This window comes from Rhodnius prolixus, unplaced genomic scaffold (assembly GCF_049639745.1).
Source record: "Rhodnius prolixus isolate KJV_2025 unplaced genomic scaffold, Rpr scaffold_8, whole genome shotgun sequence".
NCBI lineage: Eukaryota > Metazoa > Arthropoda > Insecta > Hemiptera > Reduviidae > Rhodnius > Rhodnius prolixus.
The window spans coordinates 21,209,955-21,231,125 of record NW_027411593.1 but is presented as its reverse complement, the minus strand read 5'-3'; the positions used below and the strand labels follow the sequence as shown (position 1 = coordinate 21,231,125).

Genomic DNA, 21,171 nt, shown 5'->3' with positions numbered 1-21,171 from the left:
TTCCTTCATATAAAAAATCCCTTACTTTCTTCGTTCTACCTCTTTTGTGACAGTGTAGCACTACCGTTTTTTGTGGGTTCACTTTAATTTGATTAATTTCACAGTAATCCGACAGCAATTTCAATTTATTTTGTGCATCATACCAAGAATAAGAGGTTACTAGCAAATATATATTACTAGTAGGGCGCCACGGTAGCCGAGCGGTTAGAGGCGAGACCTGCGAAGCTAATATGTATTGTGGTACTGGGTTCGATTCCCGGTCTTAAGCCTTGGATTTTATTTAATGGTTTAAAGAAGAAATTTACTCTAAAGTAAATTTGCTAGTCGCCTTCGTCCACGACACCTAATTGGTCGTTGGACGTTAAGCCCCGCCTGAAAAAATAGATATAGTAAGGAAAATAAGCAGTAAAATATTGACTTAAAGTATCTATTCAATTTGTGAGGGTTACTTGGCGTTTATAATGTGAATTCCTTGAGATAATGATGCTACATTATTTACAATAAAATATGTAAGCCTCGTTGCAGTTCGTTTTTGATAAGTATTAACCGTCACGTAACTTTCTAGATTTACAATCTAAACACACGGTACTTTTATAATGCACCTTACGCGTTCACACTTCTTTAAATCAAATTCAGACTTGCCGAAACAATATATAACATATAAGCATCAGAGAAAAATTAACATTTAAACCATCCGAGAGGAATGGCATCAAAATCTACCGGCTTACCTCTTTTTCTAGAGGTTCTTTAGAGCCTTGGCAGTGGCCTAGAATTTGTGGCGAATATTTCCTATCTGGTCAAGGGAAAGGGATCTGGCGCCAAGAAATGGTTATTTCAATCTGTATCTTACTGGAATTACTTCAGAGGTTCTGGGGTTTCCATGGTTTGAGATGAGTACATGAACCTCAGAACACTTCCACCTTTTAATTAAGGGCCAATTTTGGAAATCCTGAGATTGTTTTACGACGAATGTATATGGGTCACCAAAAAAAATATAACTGACTACCTCTTAGAATTTAGAATAGAAGTAGGTGTCAAAGGTTTTATTATCTGGGATTAGTTGCTAACTTAAGGTTTCAATTTCAATGAAGCCATTCCTTCGAACTGTCTATGTTCTAATGCTCTGAACTGATCGACAATGACTAGCTCTTCATTTTGGATTGTGCTAGTAGATCCATTTTACGTCATGCAACAATTTAATGGATAAAAGGATCACCCATTGGATTTTTGAGTAGCTTTTGGCAAGTGGAAGTGTTTGAAATGAAATTTTGCATGAGACAACGTGTTGAAAATTACTTTTTTCACTAGTCGGCACTCACTTTTCCTTACGGATGTTCAGGAGAGTACCATTTTATAACAGATTCTGCAGCATCAATTCAGAAATTAATTGAGGGCTACTTTTACTATTGTCACCGTGAATTAAATATGTTGCCTAAATTACGAAGTACGTCTTACATCTAAGAGAATTGGATATTTATATATAAATATATATCACAACAATTACAAACTAAATTAAATGTAAGGTTGTTCGCAATTTATAAGTCCAACCATCCTTTTGGAGGGGTAGAAAATTTGAGCAGCCATGTTTGTTTACGTTCAGTTCAAACCTAACCCTCTTAGGTGAAGTGTCATACAAAATTCGATCAACTTTAAGTTAATTTATGTTAATCAATGCCTGCATTGGAACTTAGAGCAACTGAAAATAAAATGAAAAACGATCACCTCGAATTGCAAGATACTAGCCCTGATTCATCTTCCAATGGATCATTTACCGGTTTATCAAATTCAAGTATGTATTTGTTCATATTGTTTTTTTACTTCATAACGTATCATTAAAAGTGATAAAATTTTTGTAATAAACATTGCGAAGAGCAGTTATTGCATGAAATAGGATTTTAAGTTGTCGTAGAAGAGTTAACAAGTTTAGTGTAAAATTATAGAAAGGGACCTAAAAATAGTTTAATACAAGATTTCACCGATTATTCCTGTGTGTCTTGAGATATCAACGAACAAAATATTGGTTTTTATATTTATTTCACAATAATTCTTTTAATTTAATTTTGTTTTATTAATTTGCCAAATTTAGCTATTAAAACAAAAAATGAATTAATTTTCCTTTTCTTTTTTATTTTTAGATGGGCTTGAATTTGCAAAAAATACTTATGAAGCTTCTTCATTTCATAAAAAATTAAAGGTTTACCCTGCAAAGAATCGTAAGCCTAAGAAAAGGTGTGTATTAAAATAATTTATTTTATTAATTATTTCTTATTTCATTGACTGTAATTGTTCTATTATTTTGGGTTACTGTTATGCTGCTTACTTGAAAGATGTGGATTTAATTTTGAGAATCTATGCTCCCGTGATTTGACAGTATTCTTATTTACTTACCTAATCCGAATTTTCCTTCTACGGGTTTCCGTCAGGTCATTTCCTGATTCCTTAACCCTCTATTCCACCAGTCATCATCCCCCATCTCTCTGCCGGTCTTCCACTTTATTCTAAGATACTCTTTTCTTTTTAGTTTAATAAATTGTCTCCCATAAATTATTATTATTTTTTTTTTTTTAGTTGCCCTCATGATTTTGAGGATTCACATGAAGCAGAACCTCAAATAACTCCAAGAAGAGCAGATCCTACTTCTCGAGTAGAAGTGATGTGAGTATTTTACATTCATATTAAAATGTATATCTAATGAATGAAATGAATATCTAAGATTAAAAAATAATATGATCCAAACAAGAGTAGTAGTAGTAATAGTACCGAGTGAGCACCCAAGAGGAGGATTCAATCTAAAAAGTCTTAATCGAAGTTGATGCTTTGCAGCAGTCTAGCACTGTTAATTGCATCAGGGGAACCTTTTTTAGTGGTAAGTCGGGAGAAAAAAAAAAGTCTAAGGAATGTAACTAATACGATTAATGTACAGTCCGGGAACTTCTTAAGGAAGAAGTTGTACATGGCCACAAGTTGACTGATTGCGCTCCATCTTATATGACTCTCGTGCCGTGTATAACGCCAACGTTAAAACCAGTAATGTCCGCACAAAATTTATTTTCTCAATTATGTCTAGAACTTGTTTCTTTCTTATTACAATATTAATGTTCAAGGATATTACAAATTCTTTTGGGTAACCCACATTTCGATTGAAAATATTCCGTTTTTTTTTCGGTTTATCATTTATAGATTCTTAAGGTTTTACCTAATCATGACTCATCATAGTAACAGAAACGATCAGAAAGTTACAATTTTTCTACTTGATAATTAAAGTTATTTCTTTTTGCTCAGTAGAATTGCAAAATTTCGAACTTTACTATTGCAGTCTGTAATTGTGAAAACAATCGATTTGTGTATTATTGATCATTGCTTTGTTTTGGCGGGAATGTAATGTATGTTACTCAAAGACAGGTTAATGTATCCCTTACTAGCTAATAGCTACCTGCATAAACACTGCGCCCACGTTGAAGCTAATCTCAAGTTTTATTTACAAGTGATGAAGTGTCAGTATGATTACTCTAATTTTCAACAATAATACATGGTACATAGATAAAAAACGACGAAGGCTGTTCGTACTAAACAATTTTTATATTCCAGTAAGTGAATTATATTAAGTATTTTTCTGTATTTTAAGGTCCCTTAGTTAATAAGTCAGTTAGCATCGTTACTTCCATTATTTGCTGTTTGTGCGTTCTATCGAAAACTTGTAAATCTAGAGGTTACGGAATCATTGTGGATTATAATCACAACTGTTTGGTGTTCTTGATGTTTAGTTTCTCTCTCGACAATACAGATATCAGCTCAAATTTTTTAGAACTGTTTCAGAGGATAAAATATGTTATTTTCTTCTCATAAATAGTATGCCTGACAGTAAACAATTTTTGGGACTATTGCAGTAGATATAACGAGTAAATTTGGAAAACTCTGAGGTTATCGCCTTATTCAGGACATTGTTAGAGGCCGCTGTTGTTTCATTGTTTTAAAAGTCCTTAATCCAGTTGGAACTGTCAAAACTTAGATGGTTATTCAAACTAAAAAGTTTACTGGTGGAGCTAAACTGTGTACCATGGGTTGAAAAAGCTAATCTAAAGAGCAGGAAGAACTTGTGCCACTACCTGGGTGAGTACACCATTCAATCTGAGTGCACCATCCAATCTTGATATCTTGATTAGCCTTGTCAGGCATGCATAGAAATATAGTTCAATTGCTTGAATGTCTCAGGCCTGGGACACTGGATATACATCCTAGAATTGTGGCTTTTTTTTTTTCTTAGAATACCTACTAAGTCCAGAGAGGCTTTGGAAGTGAACGGTTTTCCTCTCCAATTACGAATAATATGATGAAGGATGAACAGTAATAATAATAATAATAATAAGCGCAGTCTTGTAGAAGAATTCATTCAGCCATTTCCAAATGATGATTCAATTCGTAATTTTTCTTTTTTTTTTCTCGTAGAATTCCTCTTTTTGCCAACAGAAGTTAAAAATGTTTCCGTTTTGTATTTAATTAATCTTTTTTGTAAATTGTAAATTAATTTTTATTTTTTATTATTATTATGATACTGAATTATTTTTTATTTCTTTACCAACTCTAGTTTAATACAATACTTGTTGCATTAACGGTATCAAAAAAAAAAGTAATTTACGTTAAATTAAAAATATGACCATTATTTACTACTGGCAGCTATATTTTACTCAATTTCTTCAGCAAAGACAAATGCTATTTCATCTCTTCTTCTATCCTTAATTTTCTGTTTGATTTTCGTTTTTCAGGAAAAACCGACCAAAATTAGCTTATCAAAGGTACACGAGCCTTCATCCTTCTGGTGCGAAAGGCGAATTGAAACTCTTCTACAATTATGAAGATATAAAGTAATTTATCAGACATTTTATTAAGTCTTTCATTATGAAGTGGTCTCAAAATTCTGTTAACATTCCATTTAATTTATTGAGATACAAAATTATTTTAATCTATTCAAATAAATTGTTAAGAACTATAAAAAACCTGAATTAAGCATTTTTTAAAAATAATTTCAGATCAGATCCAAATATTTTTTGCACAATACCTCCAGAAATGATAGCAGAATTTGAAGAAAGTAAACGGATTGCTACAGCTAAAGGTAAAAATAGTCAATGTACACAAGATTTTGTAATTATACTTCTTAAATTAGTTTAGTTTTCCCAAAAAATATATAATCTAATTAAACTCTTCATACATCTTGATTTGTGATAAATATGTAATGGATCTAACCTCATTTTATATACCCAAAAAACACTGGGTCGAATTGGTAGAGGTTTTTTTCCTCTCGCAAAGCTATTGGGTATGAATTACACGATTCATTGTTATATTGGGAAAGTTTCTCATCATGAACCGGTAGTTCTGAAATTTTCCAAGGAAGCTTGTGGAATTGGGTAGCTAACTATTAATAGCAAACTATTAACTATATCTTCATTTTTGATTTAAAAACAGAATATTTTTAATGCCATACAAAATAAAATGTATTTTTGAAAAATTTGTAATCGATTCTGATGTTCTTTACATTAATATACGTTATATTTTTAACTTGTTCTTACAAGTTATTTTTAAGTGGCTTTCTTAAAGGTAGACCATCTCTGCCTTTTGCTCCTTAAGTATATACATACATTCACATCAATAAGCTCCAATGTACTCTTTTTTTTACTTGCAGTTTTGGAGAAGCTGTTATCCCAAAGTACTTCCATTACTTTTGTAAGTAAATTCAGTAATATTGTGCTGTTACAATTATTGAAGGCTAATTATGAAAATTATTGATGTAATAATTGTTGAATAGGAGGATGTAATTAAAAATTTCTTAGAAGATTTCAATGTTATTCAAGAAAGAATGGCCGTTATGGAAACTTTATTAAAAAGTGTGAGTATTTTTTTATTTCTTCTCTTTTTTCGTAATTTTTTTTAATGTGGATATAATGATTATAATCAAACGGACTTCGACAGAATCTCTGAGAGAATCGGTAATCCTAGGCGCCTCCTTAATAACTTGTCCTCGTACTCAAAAAAAGATTTTCACGAGTTAGAAGGCGTCTAGTCTGTGGCAGTTTTAGTGCAATTAAGATGTATTTCTATTTTATCCAGAAAACAGAGATAAAGTAATTCTGCTAAAATAAGTGAAGCAATATTAGCAATGTTCAAACAATCCCGTGGAAGAAAGTCCATCTATTGTTTCTTCTTCGAAGGTCTTGGCACCTCGCCAGTAACACTGTGCAATAACATCACGCACATTCATTCTAATCACTCACACAATGTAGTCTAGCTCTGTATCTTACTTATACCTTTTCATACATTATAATAACAATAATAAATAGAAATACAAAGAATTTTTGGGCGGCTTGTTAGTGGAGTGACTATGAAGTGTGGGTTTGTAAGTTGAAGATCTCCAGTTCGAATCCCACATTTAGCTACTTTTTTATTTGTTAGATAAAGTTTTAGTATTAAAGTGTATGGTTCAGATCCTAGTCCACGATATCTAATTGGTAGTTGGACACTAATCCTTTAGCTATTGCAGTGCTTGAAGAGCGTTTGTCCACCTACTGAAATCATCTTCAAAATATTCTCAATTATACTTCAGAAATAGGGAGCGATTTCTGCAAAACACTTAAGCTTTGGTGGAAACGCTACTAAACAACTGTTTCCAAACGAGTGGTACCTTTTACTTTGGAACAGCTAGTTGATTACTGCTTCAGTCACGATAGCACGTTTAATTCGTTATAAAAATGATTTTATCTACTTTCGCTCTAATAGAACCGCTTCTAATTCGTGAGAAGCTAATGCAATTTGTAGTTTTAATTCATCAAGAAGTATGTTAGTTAGGAAATAAGTTTTTTATCAATGTTTCTTGAGTAACTTTATACCTTGATCTTACACTGGATTGGACGTTACAGTCGGTTCTCTCCAATCAATCGTTTTTTCGAATCTGTCCCATGCTTTTTGTTGAATATTTTTCTGACGAATTTATAAATTAACATTTCATTTCAATCTGCAAATTGTTTAAAATTTTGTATATCCAATAGCCGTTATGGCTTTATAAAAGTAATGTATATATTTTTTATTTAGGAAACAATTAATCTTTCAAAAATGGATTTGTTGAGGAAAGTCAGCAGTAGTTATGAAAAAATAAATTCGGCAATGGTAAACAAATTAAATTACATTGCTTATGTTATATTATGTTTGTGCATATATTCTCTTTTGTATGTATTGTATCAATTATACTTGTTTTAGGAAAATGTTGTTAAATATTTAAAGACTACAAACAAAACTGAAGATGAAATTCAGCAATTTTCAAAAAATATAGTTGAAAAACCAAAAGAAAAATTATTGCTGGATCCTGGCGATGTTCTCAAAAATGTTAGTAAAATTGATGTTATTGAAGTTTAGTAATATAACTGTATTAATTTGTAATTATTACCCTGCAGAACGTTTTTCAAAAAATATGATATAGTTTAATATTATTTACAGGGAACAGCTGAAAATTTAAAAAAAGATGTCCAAATGAAGACATTTTATGAAAAATATATTTGTACCTTGGGATTTACGGTAGATGAAAGTAAACGTGAAATCAAAGCTATTTCCGTGGAACAGGTAAAGTTGGCTGTAATAGATTAAATTGTATGTACTTTTACCTTAAATATTTCTTACTTGTCTTACAGTAATATATTAATTTAAAGTAAATTCGGTAAATGATTTCGGAACATTTTGATTTCAAACTTTCTAAGACAGAACATGAAGGGTAATAATATCCAAAACAAATTATAAAGTAACTTTGGACTTTTGACCTTAAACTGTTTATAATTTTTAAGTGCTTATTAGCACTAACTGAAACAACTAGTGTAAGCTGGGATGGAATGTTTAGATTAAAAATATTGTATTTTTGAAAAATTTCAAGATTTTATTCCTAAATAAAGGGCTAGGTATAATTGACGATTAATGAACTCTAAAATTAAATGAATCAGAGAAATTTGGAAGGAATCAGCAAATTCAATAAAAAAAAAACTATGTACATATCTTGAAAAGCTACAGTCCTTTATCCGATAATCGAGCCTTTTTTTTTAGCTAGCATAAAGTGCTTTCTTTACCCACAGTAATATGCAAAATTTAGAAAAATTGAAGCATTAGATGTATTCTGTCTTGTTAGGACTGTTTTCTTTCTTTTTCTATAATTTACTAATTTTATAAAGTGACTACCAAAGCAATTTTATAAAATTGTAAAATTTTAAACGTTAGATGAATCGTATAACGGATAGCCACTTTGCTGTACTTAATGAAACAAAACCTTCAAAAATGTCTCTTTCTTCAGGATCTTTGGCTGACCACTCATCACTTTCCGAATCTAATAGTGTACAAAGGTTAGTAGAGCTATAAAAATTAATAATTTAATTTTAAATTTCTTTTAGTACTAAGTAATTATAATGAAAAGAATTATGTCTCCTTTACAATAAATTTGTATTTGAAACAAATATGCGTTTCACAATTCTAAACATTACTTACTGCCTCCTTTAAAGTGATACATTAATCGGGTTTCCAGAATTCTATAAAAAAAATTTTTCATTTATTTAGAACATTTGGTATATTTTTATGATTATTTTTAGTTTCATTTATTTTCAATGAAACTATTTGGATTATCTTCTCTTTTTTTTTGCAGCCTTCCGAAACTTCCTTTTCTTCTTCAAGGAAGACATTCTATTCCAGATTCATCGTCTACCAGTTCCGCATCCGTTCATAGTCGATCAAGTGAGTGTATTTTTTTTTGTTATCAATGTCCACCATGAGATGCAACATAGATTTCTGTGAATATCTGTTAGAGAATAAGCGTTAAAAAATAAAAATAAAAATGCTGCCATCCTTTTTTAATTGTTTAAAAGAAAATTGGCCATCAGAGCAACGTTCGCTAACCGCAGAAGAAAAGAAAACGGTAGATGCCGTAATAGTAAAAAATATTGTTATTCTGAGACTTATAAATTTGTAAAAGAAGTCATTCTTTAGGGGTGTATATTCTCTAAACCCAGCCAGATCTAATAGAGAAAAATAAATTATTTACTGCCTAAGTTGTTGCTAAAATTAGCTCGGAATTTATACCTATTAGGCACTTCGACCTCCATTGAAAACCGGGAACTATTTCTGCACAGAGTGAGATAGGCCACGTGGAGAATAACGCACTGGAAGACAAGTTTATAGTCGTTGCAGTTTATTAGATTCATTGGGGTAGTCCTAGGATGGCAGTGATGATTTATTCGAACTAATTGAGTCAGCTCTTATGTAGACCAGTTCGACCAGTTTCGAAAAATTTATTGCTTAGGACCGAGGTATATAGCACACCGTAATTATACGGAGAATAAGCGGCCAATTGGACAAGCTCCTTTTAAGGAGGAGCTCGTGAAACTCACTGATATGCAAAAGTAAGATGTGATCTTGAGCAAGAAGTCATCTCATCACCATGGGCTAGTCCAGTAATGTTGGTTAAAAAGACCTGAGCTTTGGCCAAATATTGTATTTCTTCAGTACTTTAAGTTATAATATTACACCAAAAGTCATTATTAATTTATAAAAATACAAAATTATAAAGGTAAATTACCGAATTGTTGATATCAGTTTGCTTATTTCCAGGACATTCTCATCAGTTTGCAGTACCATCTACTGTCGTAGATAGAAGTTTGCAATACAACCGTCCTAAAACTTGTTGCTGTAAATGTTACTGCACATTATTGAAGCAAAATGATCTAGTAAGTTCTAGTTCTCGGTCAGTTGAATCACTAACAGCTTGTCATGAAATGTAAGTATGATCCTGCGATAAGATATGTTTGTTAAAAAGCGAAATTATTAATTATGCGAGTATGTTTATAATTTATGGCTATAATAACCATAATTTAGGCGCCACGGTAGCCGAGCGGTTAAGAGGCGAGACCTGCAAAGCTAATATGCATTGTGGTACTGGGTTCGATTCCCGGTCTTGGCCTTGGATTTTATTTAATGATTAAATGAGAATTAGTAAAGTACGTTAGCTAGTCGCCTCCGTCCACGATACCTAGTAAATGGTAGTTGGACGTTAAGCCCCGCCTGAAAAAATAGGCGATTACTTTACTTTACTTACTTTACTTTTAATCATAATTTTACATTGTTGTCTTTCTTTTTATGTAGATTAAGCAGTTCTTTAGAAAATTCTTCTACAAAACTTGAAGGAATTACGACAAAGGAAACCGTTTCTTATTCAAAGGAAGAATTTGTAAAAGGTGTATCTAGTACATCGTCCAAAGGAGTATTTTCAGAAGAAATACTAAGTATTGACTTACATAATTTATCCAAAACAGAATTAAATGTATTTCCAGAAGTATTGAAAAATGGTTCTCATGCGCCTACTTCCAGCACACCTTCAAAGGTTAAACAAGAAATTGTTATAAAAATAATTGTAATTAGTACATTAAGGACAAGAGGATATTAAAAAAACTTCTTATAACTGAGAAATGCCCGTGTATGTTTGTTGCGGGTTGTGGAGAGGTGGCACAATCTTTAATCATTTGGGTCATTATTAGCACCTCTTTTCTTATTATGCTAACTATAGTAATTCTTATTATCTTAAATTTATCTTGGTAACAACTTATGTGAAGCAATTTTCACAGAAGTTACTCCTCAGTGGACGTTTAAAGCTTATTGCGCTGTTTATAATCGTGATAAGTAGTTTTTAAATTATTGATAGTTGGACGTTAAGCCCTGCCTGAAAAAATAGGCGATTACTTACTTTACTAGTTTTTAAATTAGCTGCTGTCTGCTCTGTCCATATCTAGAAGGTAGTTCTTAGTTTATCTAAAATGGAAGCCATAAAATAAGATTTTGGGATCAAATACTGCTAGCAATATTTTCTGGCGTGTCTTTATTCAAACGACAGACTTTTAGACCGTCTAAACTGAGTTTAAAATGCCGTTATATCTTTGCATGGATTTCTGCTACATATCTGCATGCATATCTACTAATCGTACATTACTCATTAGTGAAATTATTCCTATCCCTGAGTGTAACTAAAATGCTCTTGAATTATTTATTAGCATTTTACCTGGACATCAATTTCCTATTATTATAGAAGAATAAATTCTTATTGATTTTTTAAAATTTTTATTCATTAGGTAGAATTGAAAGAGGAAGAGCACCAGCAGAATATTGAAGAGCCAACTACAAAAGATCTGTTGGTTTTTGGATGTTGGATAAATAAATACTATCCAGGTAAATTGGTGGGAGTTACCGAAGAAATGTGGAATGATTCAGAAGATCCATTTACTGTTACTTTTTTGGATGGTACAACAAAGGTGTTGGCAAATGTATATATTGTGCCGGTATCTATGATTCATGCAGGTATTGACATCATGTGTGATGTGGGAAACGAATTATTTGTTGAAGGGACGTTGGTAGAAATTAAGAAGTAAGTTTATTACTATTTTAAATCGTTTTATCGCATTATGCGTGTGTTTTTTTATAATAAATAAAGCATGAGGGTGTAATAAAATTCTGTATGTTCCGCCTCTCTCACTTTCACTATTTATTTTTGGTTAATTTTTTGTTTTTTGAATTTATTTCATTACATTCTAGTGATTTGTATTGCACTTAGGCTTACCTATTACTCATCTAAATTATATAAATTCGGTTTACTGGAAACTGTTGCAAACGAAAAAAGTTTCCTTTTTTAAGATATGAAGTCCACACATGACGTTAAACGCCTTCCATTAGTCGATGATTTAATTTTGAACCTCACTTGCACCGAGTTTACAGCCCAAATATGGCACCTCTTGATTACTACCTCTTCCACTTCAGTGTCCATTTTTTTGCATGGTAGACAATTAAGAAACAAAGAGAAGGGGAAAACAAGGTCTTTCACGTATTTTATTCCAACTGGGAAGTTTCCTAGAAAAAGGCTTCAAATTATAGACTAATAGATGAGTTCAATTTAAAGAGATCTTGGCCTATTTTGTCGGAGAGAAAACATGAAAGTGATGAATCGAACCATTTAATGAATAGTAAGGTGGTAAACGCTAAGACTTTTGTTACTCCTCTTAATTTTCCCTGGTTTTCCTCACTAGTCAGATTTATTTCTATCATTATTGTTTTCTTTTTAGATTGTCCAACAAAAAGAATGAAGAATCTTTGCACTTTGTCGTAAAGATTAAAGAAGAAATTAAAAGTTTTTCTTTTGAAAAAGTCTGGTTTTACAAATTAACCATCAAACAACTTGGAGTCACTCCTCGAAAACCTCAAGTTTTACAATCTGGGGCACCTTGTTAGTATATGCATATGTATATATAATGTGATGGTATTTATTTTTGAAATTGTATATTTATTTAAATTTATTGTAAAGTTGCAATACTTGAAGGAAAACGACTTCTGCGATCTCAACTTAAAACACCTCTTAGAGACCCCCAGGTAAATATAAAAATTAACTGCTTGTAACTATGTTTTTCTATTCTAGGTTATTTCGACGAATTCGATCATTTGATAGTTACACTATCTTAATTTACAGTTTTTTTTTCTTGTGTTAAAAAAATAATTAAATTCTCACACTCTTCAAATTTCGTTTTTCAAAGTCTTACTTTTCTTGCCAGAAAGTTCGATTTAAAAATTGCCCTTCGACATCGATGATAAAATGGTGAATGAAAATTTCGTTTAATATTGGTTCTTCTTTTTTGTTTTTAGGCTTTCTTTACGGTTGTATGATGATAATAAAGATATGTTGTGAAAATATGATTAAAATTTCATAAAATATTATTGGTATTATTTTTAGGAATCTATTAAATCAACTATTAAAAAGACTCTTAAAAAAACCAGTTCTATGACAGTAGAGAAAAGGCCAGCGAAGTCTTCACTTAAGCAAACTAGACAAAAGTGAGTTTTGGTTGTCTCGTTTACATTACTTTTTAAACATTGTGTCATTTTTCTTGAGATAGTAATGACGTCACTGAGGGAACAAAAAGATTAATTCCACCTCTTCAAATCGTTTAACCAAGCGATTTTAGATGGTTAATATTATTTAACAAATTATACATTTTATTCCAGTAATGATCATATTTTATTTATTTTTATTTTTTTCAGAAAAAATTCAGATTTTGAGCAAGGAATTAAAAGAAAGAAAGTATTAGCAAGTGACGAAGGTAAGCAATTTTTACCTAAATCTTGAAAATGCTAAAGCTAATTTTCTGTTAAAAATGGCGAGCCTTTCAATTCTGAATATAACTATTAAAAGCTGGCAATGCATAGTTAAGTTCTTTTATTCCAGCCCTCCATTAATTTACTTATGGGTAATATCATTATTTTGCAAAACGTTTTTAGTTTAGGACAATTTGTCATTTACATACCTGTAATCTTGTGAACCGTTTTGTATTTGTCCCTTTAAAAAACAGTGCATCTGGTATTTAAAATAACGATATCTACATCAACTTTTTGGATTTGTGTTAAAATTTAACCGAGTAGGACAGCCACAATAGATCTTTTTGGGTCGCATTGAATATTACTTGTAGTCGCCCCTCCCTTAAGCAAATCGAAGACTATTATTCTTAAAACCTAGGTTAACTTAAAATTAAAAATAAATTGTAAATAATTCCTGCTTGATTCTTATTTGCATAATTCTTCGAAGTGTACGTATTGGAAATTAGTCTGAGCCTGAGCAAAACCTTAGCCTACGGCTCCTGCCTTCACGATTGCAGAAACCCTTCACTTACTCCTACAGATTTTGTTTTTACATTAAAATGAGTTGAAGGAACGAACAGAATTGAATATCACTTAAGAACAGTAATTTTCCAAATTATGTATAAATATCACGAAGTACTTAGTAAAATACCTTCTTTTTTTTCCAGAGTATAAAACAGTCAAAAGAAGTAAACTTAAAAAGAAATTAGAATTCGAATCACAACCAAGTTCTAGCACAGCTTTTACTAAAAACATTGAAGAAAAAACATGTGAAAGTAAATCTTCTGAGTCTGAAATAAGGTTTGCATTAAATATTTTTGTTTTAAAGAAAGTCTTCATAAATTTGTAGAAATATATTTTTTCACTTCATTTTAATTTTTTCAGTGACTCTAGTAAGTTTGATTATTTTGAAGATAGTGACTTAGACGCTGAATTCATTCCTGCGGCGGTTACTGCTAGGAAATGTTTAGAACCGAGAAAGATTAAATCTGCTGTAAAAGTTACGTGTAAGTAAATATTTTATATTAAAACTGTCCGGTAGGACAGTTGTATAAGGGTTGACCATCAAAAACTGCACGAAAAAGTGTAACGTTGAAAAACACCCAACTTTGACAATTTTTTTCTATTTTTCTATAAAAGATAAAATTCCCAAATTTTCTTTACAATATAGGGCAAATCCTCCTTTATAACTGTAATTTTTTTGCAACCACCCAGATCTAATAGGTTTCGAGAAAAAAGTTGCCGAAAATGAGCAAAAACGGCTTTTTCAAAAAATGTTCTTGTTCTTGTTCTTCTTCTTCTTCTTCTTCTTGTTGTTGTTGTTGTTGTTGTTCTTGTTACCTTTTTTGTAAACAACGTAGCGCCTAAACGCGTGAACCGATTTTCATGAATGAGGTGTCATTCGATTCGGAATTTTATGTAGATGTGCCTTTTGGGGGTCTCGGCCCTGTACATCGAATGGGAGAGGAGTTAGCCCCCTTTATGTAAGGCCCCCTCCAAAATTATTATTACTAATTACTCTGTAAATCTTGGCCCGATTTTGATAAAATTTGGTAGGATGATAGGGTTAGGGCTCCCCTACCTAACATTAAAGCGACGATCTGCTCTTACACTTGTTAAGAGGAAGTATAGCAATCATTTCAAATTATCGAGGCGTGAACCGATTTTCATGAATGAAGTGTCATTCGAATCGAAATTTTGTACAGATTTGTACTTTAAAAGTCTCGACGCTGTGCCTTATAAGGAGGGGAGTTTGCCCCACCCAAGTAAAGCCCTTTCTAAATCTATTATTACCAATATTTCTATAACGCTTAGTCCGATTTTGATAAAATTTAGCACGAAGCAGTAATTAAAGCTCCTCTACGTGGCTGTGATGTGCCATCATGCTCTTACACCTACTAAGAGGAAGTACTGCAATCGTTAAAATTATCAATGGGTGAACCTATTTACATTATGAATGAATTGTCGTTCGATTCAAAATCTTTGCCTTTTAGGGAGAAGTACTGTAATCGCAGTTTATTTTTCTTGCTCCTCTTAAAAGGAAGTACTGAAATCGCAGTTTAATTTTGCTATTTACGTACAAATACCTTCCTATTTTATTCAAAACGCTTTCTCAAAAAAATGGTTATTGAGGATGGTTTGGGGACCGCAACTATAATCATTCTTTAAAAAGATCTCTCCAGTGGTAGTTACGGTTCCGATTTAACACCTTATCAGGTTATAATGATAGAATAGCTTATTCCAAATTTTAAAAAATCTGTAAAGCAGACGTAACTTTGCAAATAGACAAAAAGGAAAATCTATCCAAAAGGTACAAAAATCTCCTTAACAAAAACTTACAGTTTTAAAAGTTAAGTATAAGGGTTGATTAAACGCCAAAAGGTACACAAATCAGCAGTTCCCAACATTTCATTAATACTTCATTGATATAATTTAAGTAATTTTACTGCATTAACTTTTCCTTCACATTTTTTAGAATTTATTAGATGTCACAGACCCTTATGCTGGCCAGTTCATTCATAATATTTTTTTATTATAATTATGATAAAATGAGTGATGAATTATTCTGAGTAGTCACATATACATGCATGTTAAAGTAGAAAAAAACAAAGTTAGAGTCGGCCACTTTTTAAATTTCAATCACGGAGGATTCAAAACAATATTTCAGTCTTAAATTCGTCTTACCGAAATATTCGTGAGCACAAATAACATACATTTAATAACAAGTAGATTATTCAACAATATTTACTCATTTCTCAATTGTAATTTAATTTAGTCCCCCTAATTTTACTTATGGTAAAATACTGGAATAATTAGCTGTCCTAAAAATATGCATATCTTTATTTTCTTTATTTTATATTACATATATATAACATTGTGGGAAGAACACCTAGATTGAGAATGTAATTGAAGAAAACTATATTATTTGCGATAAAGCCAGATTATTTATTACTTATTATTACAAACGTTTGACTACAACATAAAATAACAATTACTTTAATCGAAGAATGAACTTAAACCAATGATTTTTATTTAAAAATAAAAATAAATGCATAAAATCATTGATGTAAAAAAAGTTTATGAATTTTTTAGCCTCTTATTTTTTTTATATTTTTTATAACGTTTTCTTTTTCACCTGTGATTAATAGTTTGATTATTATAGATAAATAGATATTACAGTCAATCTAAGTTAAATGGTGTGCTACTTGAGTAAATATTTTGTAGACGAAAATGGCCAGCATAAGGGTCTGTGACATCTAATAAATTCTAAAAAATGTGAAGGAAAAGTTAATGCAGTAAAATTACTTAAATTATATCAATGAAGTATTAATGAAATGTTGGGAACTGCTGATTTGTGTACCTTTTGGCGTTTAATCAACCCTTATACTTAACTTTTAAAACTGTAAGTTTTTGTTAAGGAGATTGAATATAAACCATGATTTCCCTCTGAACGTTTTCCAAAACCCTTCACTTACTCCTTCAGATGTTTCCTTCGTATCAAAATGAATTGAAGAAACGAACACAATTAAATATCAGCAGTATTATGTTAGATTTCATTTCTTCCATAAAGTAACTTTCAAAAATCAAATGTAATTTAAACAAAATAACAATAATATTTAACAATATTATTTGTTGTTAGTTATTGTTGTGTAATTTTATTTTTATGTGTACGTTGCAAACACTTGGTTACGAGTTTTTCTGGTAACCTTTAAATGATCTAGTAAAGAGATTCTTTCTTGGTTATCTTTGGTTTCAGTTGACAATCCGATAAAAGAGATGATATCTCCTCCTTTCTAATTTTGTTCCATACCTTAAACATATTTATCATTTTATTTATTGCAGCTCAAGAGGAGATAAATATAATTAATACGTTTGGCCCTATTCAGAAAAGTACAATTTTTCAAGGATTTAATTTTATCTTAACTCATTCAGATCGAACTAAAATAATTTCCAAAGCTTTTAGGGCTGCAAAAAAAGATAGCATGCTCTTATCTTCATCTAACACAGAAAACGACGAATCTGGCAGTGTCACAGATTGTAAGTATAGCATTTTCATTTTTGGGAAACGTTGATAATAGCATAAAGGAAGTAATTGCATTTGTGAGAAAGGATATTTTTATAAATGCAATGTTGTTTTTTTTAAGTCACTTATAAAACGTGACTCTTGGTATTAAAATTTTTGTTCATGAATTGGCAAAGCATCATAGTTGATAGGCCTTAATGCGACCGATTCAACACAGTACGAATTGAAGAGGAATATTGTATAGAATTAACTAATTACTGGTACATTTGCTTTATTGTACATTAGTATGTGGGATCGCAGAGGGTCATCAGGACTTAGGTACCCTAGTGATATATAAGTTGTAGACTATTGCTATTTCAAATGAACTGGGAAATTTTATAAAGTGTTTTATTCTGCAAATTAAAGAACTCATAGTACTAATAGTTGGAATTATCTAGCATATAAAATTGTTTGGTTTAAAAGTTTTGTATTTAAATTTCAGTTGAAGAGCAACTTGAAAACTGTGCCCCGTTTGACTACATGCGTTTAAAAATGCAGATAATAGGAGGTGGAGGAGTTATATATGCATCCGTGGCCGATGTGAACACCATTGAATATTCAAAAACTATAACAATATCCGATTATCCGTGTCAAACTCCAAATTATTTGTTGAGCATCGCTCTAGGAATCCCAATATATCGGCATGATTTGATAATTAATTGCTGCAAAGAGGTATTGAACTTTTTCTTGTTTTTATTACAATAGTTGAAATTTAGATTTGTTTTTTGGTATTAATACAAATTTATTGAAACTGCACTCCTGATATTGGGGGCATTCGCAATATTCAATTTTTAAATTTTTGTGAAGCATAGGATTGTTGTACTCCCTTATCGTTGGATTAAAATACTATTCCAAAACATATGCCGAATTGAACGTATGATTGGCCGATTTTAAGGAGCCCAAAATTATTTTGAAACCAAAGCTTGTTTAAGCTTCTGAGTCTATTTATTTATTTATTTCTGATCTTATGTGTCTTTATATTTATAATTTTTCTCGCGGGAGCTAAAATTCGATTGTGGAAACTATAAGGCTCTTATAACCGCAAGTATTCTCTCAGAGGTAACGCGGTGAGGTTTTGGGTTTGAGTTCAAGCATTCCTGACTGTTGAATACTTACAGTTAGTTATTTCTAAATGAGTTGATACAACTTGAAATGAGATTTTCTCAATGGGTGGTGAGGTACCTCTTTAGAAAAACTAACGTTACTTTAACATTAAACAACGTAACTTACAGATAGTTATTAATATTTAAGGATTATCCAGTGAACAAAATGTTGAAATTCGGCTTTTTAATGCCAGCTGGTAGATCTTTAGAAAATGGTACATTATTGGAGAGAACAAAGATAAAAATGAAAAAACCTCTCATTGGCCATATGTGTGCAATAAATATTAAAAAATGTCTTAAATTTTGGCGTACTCTACTGATTGCTATGGGAGCTACAGTTGTTTCAACCAGTAAACATGATTTTGTAGGTAGGTTGATTTTTATTTTTAATAGTAATTTTTTTAAAAAAATTTAAGACTTTTTCTCACAGTGTTTTCTAAAACAAATAATTATTCAATTTATTTTTCACAGGTAGCACCATCCTTAGCTTTATTCTTTCAGATAAACATTTCTCTAAAGAAGAGTATAGATTGGCTAAGGCAGAAGAATTACCTGTTGTTTCTAAAGCTTGGGTTGTTCAGACTCTATTACATGGAGAGCAAAGAGAGTTTTTAAATTGTCCAGAATATAATCCGATGGAAAAACGTCCAAACGTAAATATTACAATACTAAAATTATTAAAAAAATTAAAGTGGGGTTCAAAATTTAATAGTGTTTTAATTAAGTCCTGCTATGGAAGATTGTGGATTAAAGCAGTTGCAAGCAACTTCACTTCAGCATTCAAGCTTTAATTAAATGGCTGTTGAACCTTAGATAAAAGTCGTACTGTATGTACATACTGTATGTATATAATTAAGACGCGTCAACATCTGCCATGCCACTGAACTAAAAAGAGCGCTGCAAGCCTCTAATGAATTTATTTGGTTCTGATAGTAAATGTTTACTATCTGTGGACAGTATGGTGGAAGAGGACCTCAGTAGAGAAAATCTAAGAGTGTCCGGGTGGATTCGAAGTCAGGATTTCCGCGATCTGCTTCTAGAGTACTAACATTTAGCTTATCTCTTGCCATTCGTATTTTGCCTTAGCAATATCAACTATTATATTTATGAACTTTTAAATAATTCAGTGCTTTAGCAATATTATAATTACATAAGCATTATTTCTAATAACTTAATATAATTAATTATTAATTTTTCAATTGTTATTTTGATTTTTTTGATTTTCAGATTTCGGATGAAGATGTGAGATAGCTTACAACGAACTTCTTCATATTTATTATTCTAAAAATGAAAATTTAGCAACTGCCGCACTAAAAAAAAAAAGAAAAAATGTAAATCTTTATTTTAAGAAATACAGTGCAATATTTTAATAAAACACAATAGCAATTCTGTTTTATTATTTAAATTAGGCAGTAAATAAACAATATTTGTGCAACATCACGTCTGAAGAAGCACTTTTGGATCACAAAATGAATAATATGAGTAGAATTTAAAAATATTTTTTCAAGTATTTTTATAAATGTTAGAAATAATTGTAGTATTTTTTATTCTGAAAGTTACAAAAATATTGATCTCAATTACCTAGTTTCGTTTTTAAATTCTACTCAATTTCCTACTTTCACTCATCTTCATAGATAGATTCTGTTTGTGCAGAGAAGTGTACTTAGGTATCAGGCAGTTTGTGCAGCATGTGACAGAGCCTTTAAAAAAAACTTTCAAATTTATTATACGAATCTATAATTTAACCAATCTGTAAAGATCAATACAAATCTGAAACCGTAATGATAACAAACAGTTAAAAAAAAGTATGTAGTCACTAAGTTAAAAACCACACTGATAAAAATAAAGAATTTGTAGCAACCCAGACCTTCATTATCTTTTAAACAGTTACAAATCTGTTTTGTAAAACTTGATTCAAATGTATTTTGATTTATTTATGTGTAATACCATTTGTTTACCTCATTGTGCCATGACATTTTTTTTTATTTATTTAATTTTTATTATACTAAAAGAAAATGTAAGTTTTAGTAGTTTGCGGTTAGCTGATCCTCTAGACTAGAACATAATTTGTTATTAATTAAAATCATCACCACGCCTAATGGTTGTAACCATAAGTGTATTCGTATTTGTTAATAAATTTTTCTATTTTTTATACTTTGTTAAATTGAGTAGATACCACTTTAGAAGAAATAATTATTTTTAAGTGAATATACAGTACGTTATTTGATTTTTTTTTATCAAAACTGAGTTTCCATTCTTAAATTTAAAGTTATCTTTAAAATTAAATATATATATATATATAAATGCATATTAAAAGGAAACTATAAAACATTTTTTTTAAAAGTGGCTATTCATTTTGTCTTGTAATATTGTAAAGCTTATTTTAAAAAGTAAGTGCAATGTTTTAATAAAAAATAGGTGCAATTTTCTTTTATTTGTTAAATAGGGCATTAATTTTTGCAATATTTGATTATCACGTCCGAAATACTCTGACCACAAAAAGGATAGTATGTTTTGAATTTAAAATGTTCAAGTTTTTATTTTTTCAAATACTTTAAGTAATTTTTGTACAAATTTGTCTTAATTATAGTATTTTATTCTGAAAGTCACATAAATATTTATTTCATTGTTATCATCCTAGTTTCTTCAATATTTTTGAAATTTTCGCCAAAGAAACCATAATTTACGAATCGTAAATTTAAATTAGTGAGTAATTTTTATTTTCTCTTACTCAGAAGTAAGTTAATTTTTTAATAAAAGGCGAGTTTCACAAAATTGGTGGTCTGTTTTGTTTTTTACAAGTCCTCTTTTATAGTGAAC

General features: G+C 30.6%; 1 protein-coding gene across 3 annotated transcripts; it reads left to right on the top strand.

Annotated features, from left to right (window-relative positions):
* Positions 1 to 1,594: 1,594 nt before the first annotated feature.
* LOC141451021 (uncharacterized) lies at positions 1,595 to 19,744 on the top strand. 3 transcript variants are annotated; one of them, XM_074122035.1, is made up of 26 exons: positions 1,595 to 1,789; positions 2,136 to 2,229; positions 2,569 to 2,655; positions 4,764 to 4,862; positions 5,028 to 5,110; positions 5,678 to 5,718; positions 5,801 to 5,881; positions 7,081 to 7,155; positions 7,246 to 7,371; positions 7,483 to 7,605; positions 8,248 to 8,369; positions 8,666 to 8,754; positions 9,628 to 9,793; positions 10,159 to 10,396; positions 11,139 to 11,431; positions 12,123 to 12,283; positions 12,362 to 12,426; positions 12,785 to 12,885; positions 13,093 to 13,151; positions 13,854 to 13,986; positions 14,071 to 14,192; positions 17,029 to 17,223; positions 17,691 to 17,920; positions 18,500 to 18,723; positions 18,827 to 19,004; positions 19,579 to 19,744. In XM_074122035.1, the coding sequence occupies exons 1-26, from the start codon at positions 1,672 to 1,674 to the stop codon at positions 19,600 to 19,602; spliced, it is 3,327 nt and encodes a 1,108-aa protein (XP_073978136.1). In that variant the 5' UTR covers positions 1,595 to 1,671; the 3' UTR covers positions 19,603 to 19,744. The 3 variants fall into 3 exon arrangements, with proteins under 3 accessions (XP_073978136.1, XP_073978138.1, XP_073978139.1); XM_074122037.1 differs by lacking the exons at positions 18,827 to 19,004; positions 19,579 to 19,744 and having other exon boundaries at positions 18,546 to 18,694; XM_074122038.1 differs by lacking the exons at positions 1,595 to 1,789; positions 2,136 to 2,229; positions 2,569 to 2,655 and adding an exon at positions 3,438 to 3,587.
* Positions 19,745 to 21,171: the final 1,427 nt, after the last annotated feature.